Here is a 12,218-nt window from a genome sequence, read left to right on the forward strand (position 1 = left end):
ACCTTCAACCACTTCTACTGAACCTTCCACTACAACTACGGAACCTTCTACTACAACCACGGAACCTTCCACCACAACTACGGAACCTTCCACTACCACTACAGCACCTTCAACCACAACTACAGAACCTTCTACCACAACTACGGAACCTTCAACCACTACTACTGAACCTTCCACTACAACTACGGAACCTTCTACTACAACCACGGAACTTTCCACCACAACTACGGAACCTTCCACTACTACTACAGCACCTTCAACCACAACTACAGAACCTTCTACCACAACTACGGAACCTTCCACTACCACTACAGCACCTTCAACCACAACTACGGAACCATCAACCACTACTACTGAACCTTCCACTACAACTACGGAACCTTCTACTACAACTACGGAACCTTCAACCACTACTACTGAACCTTCCACTACAACTACGGAACCTTCCACCACAACTACAGAACTTGCCACTACCACTACAGTTTTAAACGCCTGTTCTCCCACTCTGATCGCCTTAGATCGTGGAGACAACAATAACCCTCAAATAAACGTGGAAGTCACATATTCAGGGTAAGAGTTAAAAAAAGGGTTCCACTTAAAATGAGTCCGCCAAAATTACGTGTGCACAACTTTGACGCCATGGCGCTGCGCACTGACGCACTTTTGGTGCGCAATTTTTTAAAATTTTTATTAATTATTTCATTATTTATTAGTTTGCCAAGTTTCATCCCAATCGGTTATGTTTTAGGTAAATGACAGCGGCAAGTCCTCATCGTACTCTGATCGTCGACTTTTACAAGCGAGGTTTAAGCACAGGAGACATTTCTAAACGACTCGGAGTGCACCGAAACACGGTTTTCGCGACCATCCGTCGTTTCAACCAGCTTGGCCACCTCAAGGACCGTACGGGAAGAGGAAGACCGAGGACTGTAAGAACTCCAGCGAAAGTCAAGGCCGTCCGGGAGAAAGTCAGGCGAAATGCTCGTCGTTCCATGAAAAAGATGTCAGATGACATGGATATCTCCTATACATCAATGAGGAGAATTGTCAGAAAAGAGCTGAAGATGACCTCTTATCGAGCAACAAAAGCTGCTATTCTATCCCAAGCCAATAAGGAGAAACGGCTCATCAAAGCGAAGCGCCTTCTCGCTGGCACGCGCAAAAAGGATCATCTTATCACCATCTTCTCGGACGAGAAACTCTTCAGTGTCGAGGCTGAATTTAATAGCCAAAACCACCGAGTGCTGGCCACAAATATTCAACAAGCAGCTGAGCGTGGTAAAACAATCCATCGAGCCTCTCATCCTGCGAGCATCATGGTTTTCGGAGCGGTTTGCTATGATGGGAAGTGTCCGCTTGTTTTCGTTGATAAAGGCGTGAAAATCAACCAAAAATACTACGTTGAGGAGATTCTGGAGAAGCATGTGCTACCGTGGGCTCAAAACCACTTCGGTCAGAAGAAATACATCTTCCAGCAAGATGGAGCGCCTGCTCATACCGCAAAAATGGCTCAACAGTGGTGCAAGGACCACTTCCCCGCCTTCATACCAAAGGACGAATGGCCGGCTTCGTCGCCTGATCTGAACCCGCTCGACTACTCCGTATGGGGAGTTCTGCAGAATAAGGTCTGCGCAAGACCTCATGCAAATATCGAGGCCCTGAAGAAGTCGTTGTCTGAGGAATGGGACAAATTATCCGTCGAATACCTGTTGTGCCACCATTGATGCCTTCCCTCGACGACTTCGTGCCGTGGTCGCTGCCAAAGGAGGTAGAATCGAATAATTTTTGTTGAATTATGATTTCAAGCGTTGAAATAAACTATCTGTTAAATTTCGTCTTAATCTCGCATCTACTTCTGGAGATAACGTCATCTACACTTGCACACGTAATTTTGGCGGACCCTGTAGAATATAGTGGATTGCAAACTGCATTAGTCCAGTGAGACACAGCTTTTTTCAGCTACTCGTATACTGCAATATCTGGATCTAGCGAGACAATGTCCACTATGATTATCCGCTGCTCAGCGATCAATAATTACAATGTTTTCATGCAGTTTAATGTGAACGAAGGAGGACCGCTCGTTGAGCAGTTCCTTCCTCAGACGATTGCTGTTAATGTCACGTGCAACAGTGCAAATCAAGTTTGGATTTATGCGGCTGAAGTTAGTGGTGTAATTCATACAAGAGACATCAGATCAGTTGCGTGTCAGCAGGCACCTAATGCAGGATGATACTTCTCATAATTGTTTGAATCAGGTTGTTTTGATACCTCGTTCAATTTTCTCGGAATTTTTTAAATAATAATTTCAAGTTGATATGTTATTCCGCGTTTTTTCTGTTATAAGATGTACAAAGCAGATTAGAGATTCAATTTTTTCTAATGATACTGTCAAGGTTAATGTGAATCGGATTGTTATCATTAGAAGAATCCTCGATCTCTTGGTATTCTTATTTTACAAAAACCTTTGAGGATAAAAACGATTTCCGTATCTTCGGGAAACAATAAAAAACATTGAGCCTCAAAGTTTTCGATCCGATCGAATTTTCACAAAAAATCCTTTGGTGGGCCAAGGAAGGTCCAACTCCAGAAATCGATCGAAAAGAAGAAACTCGTCAGAAAATGTGCATGTTAAGCATTTGCGCACAGCGTTTCCACTCACCAAAACCTACAGATTCTTTGGACCTCGAATCGTACCAACGTATAACGACCCGAATTTGAATTTTAATGAAGTTTTGTTGAAAAATGCCAAGAAAGTATAAACTCTTTTGGAACAACCTAGCACATGTAAACATAGCGAAACCTCCGACAACATTTTACAAGAACCTTTACAGATTTAAAATGTTTCTAACACCTAGAAAGGAATTTCGACTTTCCCATCATAATCTCATGATAAGACTACATACGCCATCTTCGGCATACTTGATTGATGCCGTCCGCCGACCATTGTCTAACGAGAATTAATAATTCGAACCTTCTTCTTAACGACGCAATTCCGTTCACTCATTGTCCGTTCATCTTTTGGAACTTGCTTCCCTCATGAGGACTACATCAAAAAAGATAAGACTTACTGTCTCCCCCCTCCCTTCCTCAATCTCTTCGTGATCTTTTCATTCTATTCTGTTCTTTTAAAAGTGCGAGTTTATCGTCGAGAATTCCTATTTCCTACATCATGGTGCGGTTTCTACTATTCCTGATAACTTTACACTTTGTTTTCGAAAATCCTAAACTCGTAGAGGCATGTTTTGCAACTCAATCTCCTAGTATACCAGTGGTTACCACAGAAGTACCACCCGAGCTTCGTATGTTCCTATTCTCATTTTAAAAAATTGTATGTGTGATTCATTCCAGGAACATGTTCTGCATCAGAAATCACCTATGGCGTTACCGATCCTACTAATCCGGAAGGACCAGTCAGTGTCACTTATTTCGGGTATCACCTACTGGCCATCAACTTTTCCAAACAATATTTTTCAGTTTAACTTCAACTCAAATCGCTGGAACTCTCGATTCAATTTCCACGATGAAAATTTCATGCATGGCAATTGACGGTTATTATGTGAACATGGAGTTTCAAGAGAATGGACAAGTCAAAGAAAACCTAGAAAACCTCCGAAACATAACTGTCGAAGTCACATGTGACAGTCGTACTATGGAGTGGATATATTCTTCCGTTTTAGATAATGGAGACGTATACACTCATACGGTTTCTTCCGTAGTGTGTCCTCAGGCTTCACTCACTCCACTCAGTAAGAAACTGGTCTTTTTTGTCCTGTTTTAAATTTTATACTATTCCAGATGCATGCTCACCGACGACTATCATGTATGCAGCAGTTGAAAACCCGCAAGTAAATGTGGAAGTCACAAACTTCGGGTATAACTTATCAGTCAACATTTCTTTTTTAACTACAATTTTCAGATTCATATCAACTCGAGTTCCGGATACTACTGAAACAATTTCAACGATGAAAATTTCATGCATGGCCATTGATGGCTATTATGTGCACATGTATTTCAATGGAGGCGGACAAGTCAAAGAAAACCTAGATAACATCCAAAATATAACTGTCGAAGTCACATGTGACAGTCGTGATGGGAATTGGATATATTCTACCGTTTTAGACAATGGATCCCCATACACACGTATGGTTACCAACGTAAATTGTCTTCAGGTTCAAGAAACTCCACTTAGTAAGTGACTGGTCTTTACTAGCTTGTTTCATGTGTTATTTATTTCAGATGCTTGCTCACCGACGACTATCATGTATGGAGAGGGTGATAATGAAAGTCCACAACTAAACGTTGATGTAACAAACTTCGGGTATAACTTATCAGTCAACATTTCTTTTTTAACTACAATTTTCAGATTCACATCAACTCAAATTCCGGGTACTCTTGACACAATTTCCACAACGAAAATTTCATGTATGGCAATTGATGAATATTATGTCAACATGGAATTTAATGGCAATGAGCAAGCCAAAGAAAACCTAGATAACGTCCAAAACATAACTGTCGAAGTCACATGTGACAGTCGTGTTGGGGATTGGAAATATATTACGGAGCTACCAGGTGGAGTGGTATATGATCCCACAGTTACAGCTGTAGAATGTCTTCAACTTCCACTCTAAATACGGGTATGGTTTGGAATTCCCAAATCAATTGTTGTTAATAAGCATTGCATGTTGTTTTCTAATAAAATTTTATTTTTGATTTTTGTTGTTCTCGATCATTTTTCAAAGATCCTGATCATTCTCGGAATACATAAACGAATCCACTGAAAATTAAGGATGGTACTACTGCCGTATTTCATTATTTTGTAAATTTCAACACTAAAATATTCAGAACTCGAAAAAAAAAAAGATTTAATAGGCAGTCACTCATGATCGGGCTAATGAGAAAGAATTCGAACCTTTTTCTCTCCTCCCGGAACGTTCTCTTTTCATACTAGATCGCCATTGTAACGATCTTATTTGATCCTCCCTCCTCCATCCTCTTTGAACTAAATGATCTTACGGATACTTTATCAAAAAGATAAAGGATCGCTTGCAAGTTCGTATGACAGTATATGCGAATTCGTGTTTTTGCTTTGCCTCCCGTTCCTTATTCGCTCTCTTCTTGATCTTTCCACCACAATCTGAAAATCGAAAAATTCAAGAATTTTGAGAACATCAAAATTTTGGAGTTTTTTGATTTTCAGAATGTGTATTTTTGAAAACCATAAAATTGCTTTTTGGAATCTGAAATTCATCCATTTGCCTGCATTACCACGGTTTCAAACCGGTTCCAAAATTGGTGATTTCGATCTGACACGGAGCCGAAATTTTATGGGTTCCTAACCTTATTTATTCATGTGAAAAGCGAGAAAAATAAGTTTTGATTTTTAGAAACTATGAGTCTTGTTTTGTCACGGCAGCAGTAGTCCTCCTGCACGACTACAAACTACAAATATTTATAGAGACTCCACGTGTCTCAAATACACTAAAATCTTGCAACTAATAATCTATTCCCGTGAATTCCAACGTGACCAAGCTCTTCCAATCTTCCAATCTGCCCTGACCTCCACGACCTCCACGTCAAGCTCCACCCCCTCTGATGGCTATAAAAGGAAACGAATTCGACAGAAAGATCAGTTTACTTCTTCTGAAGACCAACGTCCCAACTGCTCCCGAACAACTCTCGCACCAAATGTCCGAACTACCAAATGCTGGAAAGAAGACTGCTGGACCCACTGGAAAGGCCAATACTCCTCGAGTCATGGAAGTCAGTGGCAAGATGATGGCACCGACGAGGCATGGTCAGTTAACTCGATTTGTTCACAATAAAGATTATTAGTTTTTATTCCTTGTACTTACATTCTTACTCTGGACCACCGGCCTTAGAGTAGGAACATGGTGCATCGACCGGATTTCTACGGTACACACAGCCGTAGAGACCCGCCGGTGGCAAGGAATTTAAGCTATTAATCATATCAGACGTATTAGAATGCAGTAAGGCAACAAGGTCAAAAGAGTATTCTCACCCACCACATATGGTAACCCCACGTTGCCACAACTCATTATCGCGAAAAGAACTTTGTACTAATCACTTTATCACAAATTTCAACCATCACGAGTCCGTACCTCATCACACTAATATTGCAGCACCGATTACACAATAAACTTGATTGATTACACAATAAACTGAATCACCGCAAAACAAAAAAAAAAATATATATATATATATATATGTATTTCTTTTCACAATTTCATAACTATCACAAGTTATGAAACAACAACACTGCCTGATTCACAATTCAGTCACCCATCTCACGCAGATTTTGGGTATTACCCACATGGAACTGACAGTAATTATCCACCAGAATACTGCTTTACAATTTACTCAGAAAGTGAGCATCGTCCATGTGCTAATGTGGGTTTTCACGGGCCCTACGAAGATCCACAGTTGGTGCATCCGACGTTTATCACTTCGACATTTCAACAACAAACAGTTCCTTTTCAACGGTCACTACTGTCGTACGTAAGGCAGTCTGAAATGTCGGTCTTTATGTGTAATGGAAGTCGCTCTGCATTCCAAAGATTATGACCCGTTTCTATCCTTCAAAGGATAGCCTCATTATATAATTACACACAACAACATTGTCATACAGACCGTTTTTGACAGCATATTATACCATACAGTACTGGCCAAAAAGGTATTCGCAAATAGTTTTTCGAGCATAACTTTTCTGAAACTTCCCGATCAATCTGATATTTTAAGACAAAGTTTAAAACGGTAAAAGAAACTGATTCAACAACAAGAATAGTCAAAATTTCAAAAAATTGAAAAAAAATCGAAAAATTCATGAAAATTGCAAAAAACCGGTAAATGGAACTTTGACTTCTGAGATCTAGGATAGACCGGTAAACGAAAAATAATAATAGAAAATGAATAAAATAGCTTTAGTACTTCGTTGGGAAGCCTTTGGCGTCGATTACCGTTTGACATCTTCTTGGCATCGAGTCGAGAAGGGTGTCGATGACAGACATCGGGATGGCCTGCCAGACATCTTGGAGTTGGTCGAACTTCTGGTTGGCATTCGAGGCACGAACCCCTCTAAGCTGTCTCTCGACATGCTCCCAGAGGTGTTCGATCGGATTCAAGTCCGGAGATTGACTTGGCCAGTCCAGAAGATCCACGTGGCGGCGTCGGAACCACTCCTTGATGTGCTTCGAGGTGTGCTTCGGGTCGTTATCCTGTTGGAAAACGAACGCCCGGCCCACAGTAGACCTTGCCCAGGGTCTCATTGTGTTCTCCAAGATGTCTTCATACACAAAGCGATCCATGATGCTTGTAATTCTTCTCAGCGGGCCGATTGAAGTCCCAGAGAAGCAGCCCCAGACCATCACCGATCCACCTCCATGCTTGACGGTTTGGAGCTGGTAGCTGGGATCGAACCGACATCCAACCGGACGGCGAATCCACTTGATACCGTCAGTACCGAACAGATGGAGGTGGTATTCGTCGTTGAACACGTGATTAGCCCAATCCTGACGTCCCCAGTGGAGATGAGCTCTGGCCCATGCTACGCGGGCGATTCTGTTCTTCTTGCTGATCGATGGTTTCTTAGCTGGCCGTCGTCCATGGAGTCCAGCATCTTGAAGACGTCTTCTGACGGTTCTCAGGGATGGTGTGACTTCATTTGGAGTCTTCACGACCATCTGAATGTCCGTAGAACTCCTCTGGGGATCCTCTCTTGAAACTCGGACGATGTTCCGATCCATGTTCTTCGACGTGATACGCGGTCTTCCAGGCGATTTTCGCTCCACCAAGGCTCCCTAAACATTTTTTTCCATAACTATACTATTTTTGAATATTACCTCATCCCGAAACTGCTTCAAGATCTTCTCGATGGCACGTTTAGTAACATTGAACTGCTGCGCCAAGAGGTCCTTGAACATCCACTTCTGAAGCCGATGACGATGGCTTTACGGATGTCCTGAGAGATGTTTTTTTTCCGAGGGGTCTGGCCATGTCTGTAAACAGTTTTAAATACATAGGAGCCAAAACCAACATTCTTAGAAACCATAATATCCAAAAATATAAAAATATGAAAAAAGTGAAAAAACGAAAAAATTGAAAAAATTGAAAAAAAACAAAAAATTTCTGAAAATGATGCAATTTCCTTGTACGCAATTTGTCGTCACCGTGTACGACATGCACAGTAAAATTTTCAGATCGATCCCTTAAGTTTCAGCAAAGTTACTTTCAAAAAACCGTTTGCGAATACCTTTTTGGCCAGTACTGTAGGTTTCAGCTCATCAATCTGCGAAGTCCACAACTCGTCGTCCGTCATCGCACCGTTCCAAGTCTGCCTCAACGAAACGCAACCCCACAGGAACTGCAGCGGATCATGACAATTGGACAACGCTGCAACATTTCACTAAACGAGCAAGCAAAGCCATCGATCTCATTGCTGAGGCTCGCCGTATTTTAGACGGTGTTCGTGGTGAAGACTTCATACCCGTCCTCCAAGCATCTTACCGAAAACTCTACGAGTTCATAACAACTTTCAACAACTCTAACAGCGAGGCTCTCAGCCTCATTGATAAACACACCGCTTTGTCTTCCTCATCGGAGACACGCAATAAAAATTACTTAGCTTTATCACAACATCTCACCGATAAAGACTACGACCTCCTATCCGGATCTATGGAGGACTTATTGACTGAGATAACTCAAATCTTGCAAAATGAGACTGGTCCCTTTGTTCCTGCAAAGAAAACCGACGATACTCCAGTTATCTCGGCACAGGCCAAGGAAATGATTTCGAAGTTACCGTCACTTCATAGTATTTCTCAATCGGAAGGAAGTGATAAGATAGAGGAACACTCCTCTTACCAAGTCGCTGCCACTAAACCACCAGCTGCACCAATTGTGGTTAAAAAACTCTTTACAAAAGAGCCAGAAGCAATTTCGTCTGGGTTACAACACAACAGTACTCCTGAGCATCTGAAAGAGTTACCTGTTATTACACAATCAGGGACAATTCCACATGAACCACAGGCTGGTTCTACAATTCAAGGAGATATCCTCCAAGACATACTTACCAACTTCATGAAAAACTTCGACAAAAAATTTCAAAACTTTTCTGAAAAAACGGAGCACAAACTCCAACAGATGAAACAACTACAAGGTCATTTTATCCAGCAACTGGAAGGGTTGCAAGATAATATGTCATTAGTACAAGATCAGTTAAACCAGCACACTATGGCTAAAGAACAGGCCTCGGAAATCTCGGAAATCAACCAAGATAATGAGGACAAAGGTAACAGCTCATATTCTGACGATAAGCCACCTGTGGATTCGAAAGCCACATTCGCACAAAAACATTATCAATCCCCACCTCATCAGTCCCCACATTATCCATCCCCACCAATGGGTTCTCCACAAATCAGCCCAGTTAATTGTTCACCAACTCTTAGCATCAGCTATCCAGCAACTGACATCAGTAACATTTTGAACACACTCAATCCGTTTAGTGGCAATCCGGATGAGTATGCCCTGTTCATAACTAGATTCACGTCCCTAGTACACAACTATCCAGGGATCGACACGATCATGAAACTCAATATCTTGATCAGCTTGTTGAAAGATGAAGCTCAAGAGCTGATAACCAGTGATGATCTCTCAGAAGACTTATATAATACTTTGCGGGAGAATCTAGAGCTTGTTTATAATCGCACCTCAGATAGACGAAAACATCTCATGGATGATTTCAGAAAAATGCCAGTCCACCAAACGGACTACAAACAGATGGCACGTGACGTTATGAAACATGTATGCCTGATGAACTCTCTCAAAAAGAATGACATTACAGTTGATGACCCACTCATTATAGATCTCTTCGTGGAGAAGCTCCCCTTCCGCATCATGAAATCTGTTGTAAAGAAAAACAGAGTGAAATTACTCTCCTTCATGCAGACAGTATCCCTTGTCCAGTCTTTGATCTCTGAAAACAGAACAGTGGATGAGGCTAAAAAGAAGAAAAACAGCAGTACCCCGTTAACGGAAGTGTGTGTAGCGGAGGTCAATCATGTATCCTCCAGTTCTAACAAGCCACACTCACAAAATCATCATAAACAACACTTCAAAGAAAGACAACAGCATGAGAAGCAATTCCAGGAGAGACCTAAAACGCCTTATCAATTATTATCATGTTTATTTTGTCTCAAAGGTCACGAAGCATTTCGGTGCAAGTTGTCGCCTCAGGACAAAAAATCCGCGGCTGAACGGAAAGAACTCTGCCTGAATTGTCTCTCAAACTCACATCAAACACAACATTGCAAATCGAAATATTCCTGCTCAGTGTGCAAGAATCGTCATCACACTTCTATATGTGCGGAAAAAGAGAAGTTCCAACAGATGGTAAATCTCGTGAACACAGAATCTTTCAAACAGTTTTTTCGGTCCAACGGAGTTGACTGTTAAAACAGCGATTCCGAGCCCACCATCACCCACATCACAAAATTCCTCACATTCTACAGTTACACACATTACAAACGGGAACACTTCCCAGCCTCCCACTATTCCAACACATTCACCACAGATATTCCACTTGGGATCAGATCACTCAGAAAATACTATCACTGTAAATTTATCAATGGTGTCTGACCCTGAATACACATTACCATTTATACAACTCTGTACCCCATCAGGTCAACTCGTCAATGCACTAGTCGATAGTGGGGCCTCCACCTCGATCATTTCAAAAACAGCAGCCCACATGCTGAGATGTCCCATCCATGAGCAACGGACGATAAACTTCAAAGGGTTTCTATCATCTACAGGACCACAAACTATCAATTTCTATACAGATTGACTTAATTTTAGGGAAAAATATCTTGCCTAATATTTTAACCACCAGCATTCGTCATATTCTCCCAAGTGGGAGAATTGTTGAAGATACGTCTTTAGGATACATCACACATCCATGTCCAATTCCCAACGAAATACGTTCGAAAACTCTCCACCGATAACAGAGATAACCAATCATCTCGACACATTTACTATTCTCACTATTGATACACCTGACTATACCCAGTCGGAAACAAAATCTGGAATTTGGTTAGAAACCGTGTCTTCAGGACACAACATCACAGTTGCTTAACAGTAGACCAATCACAATGAACCCTATCAGTATTTCCGACACAGAAGCAGTTCGCCCTATCGATTTCTTGCTTCCAAGGGCAGAATTGTCACTTCCAAACAATCCCTTCACAACTACCACAGCCAAACTCGGAGTGACCGAGAACCAGACTCGAGAATACCTTAAACAACTTGACACCATTCGTCTACACTTATGGGAAGAGTTCTACAAGGAACTCTATACGGGAAACAAAGCCCCACGATATAAAGCCAAGTCACACAGTACAGAGAGTCCCCAGCCGAATCATGTGGTGCTGGTCGAAACACCGAATCTGCCACGGTATCGATGGCCGTTGGCACGCATCATTCAACTACTACCATCTAAAGATGGCAAAGTACGATCAGTTTTATTAGGTTGGCGGGAAAGTCTTTGTCACTCTGTTTGTTTAATCACTGTTCTCGTATATGGAGGCTGTGTATGATATCGACTCTAGTGAATAACAAGGTGATAAGAACCTTCCATATAAACAGTCCCCATTTCCTTCCCTGCTCCTCATCTGTAATTGAAACGATATGTTTGTTCCCACTGCTATTCACATCAGACATGTTTTGATTTACCTCTTCCTATCTCACACCACGATGAAGGATTCGGAAACTTTCTTGAAGAATGTGTACAACACACATGCCCCTCACTACAATACTATTCGCAATTGGTTCCATCGTTTCGAAAAAGATGACTTCTCGCTCGATGAAAAGGATCGCTCTGGGAGACCCCGTGAGTTGGATTTGGACAAGCTGAAGCACGCATTGCAATCGGATCCATTTCAATCTAGCCGTGAACTAGCTGTCACATTCGGAGTTCACCATAGCACAGTCCTTGAAGGTTTGAAGTCTCTTGGAATGAGAAAACTTTTTGGTCGATTCATACCTCATCACCTGACTCAAGCCAACCTTGACCGCCGAGTCGACGATTCGATTACTCTTCTCACTCTCCACGCGGGCGATCGATGGCTGGACCGGCTAATAACCGGAGATGAGAAGTGGGTCTTCTACGATAATCACCACAGGAAATCCCAGGGGGGGGATCCTCTAGA

At 41.9% G+C, this 12,218-nt stretch overlaps 3 protein-coding genes across 3 annotated transcripts in view; all 3 read left to right on the top strand.

Annotated features, from left to right (window-relative positions):
- The window catches only part of CBG08532, a gene marked incomplete at both ends in the record, with an annotated part of 46,699 nt that overhangs the window by 8,734 nt on the left and 25,747 nt on the right, over positions 1 to 12,218 (top strand). The window contains 3 exon segments of the mRNA XM_002636206.1: positions 462 to 570; positions 1,960 to 2,219; positions 4,237 to 4,318. Coding sequence (XP_002636252.1) covers positions 462 to 570; positions 1,960 to 2,219; positions 4,237 to 4,318 — 451 coding nt within the window.
- Positions 5,593 to 6,157, top strand: CBG08541 (the record flags this gene model as incomplete). The annotated part of the gene is made up of 2 exons (XM_002636212.1): positions 5,593 to 5,794; positions 5,973 to 6,157. 2 exons carry the CDS (start codon positions 5,593 to 5,595, stop codon positions 6,155 to 6,157), a joined length of 387 nt encoding a protein of 128 aa, XP_002636258.1.
- CBG08539 lies at positions 8,149 to 11,606 on the top strand (the record flags this gene model as incomplete). The annotated part of the gene is made up of 3 exons (XM_002636211.1): positions 8,149 to 8,200; positions 8,294 to 10,404; positions 11,124 to 11,606. 3 exons carry the CDS (start codon positions 8,149 to 8,151, stop codon positions 11,604 to 11,606), a joined length of 2,646 nt encoding a protein of 881 aa, XP_002636257.1.

Source organism: Caenorhabditis briggsae (assembly GCF_000004555.2).
Source record: "Caenorhabditis briggsae complete genome, chrV, whole genome shotgun sequence".
Classification (NCBI taxonomy): domain Eukaryota; kingdom Metazoa; phylum Nematoda; class Chromadorea; order Rhabditida; family Rhabditidae; genus Caenorhabditis; species Caenorhabditis briggsae.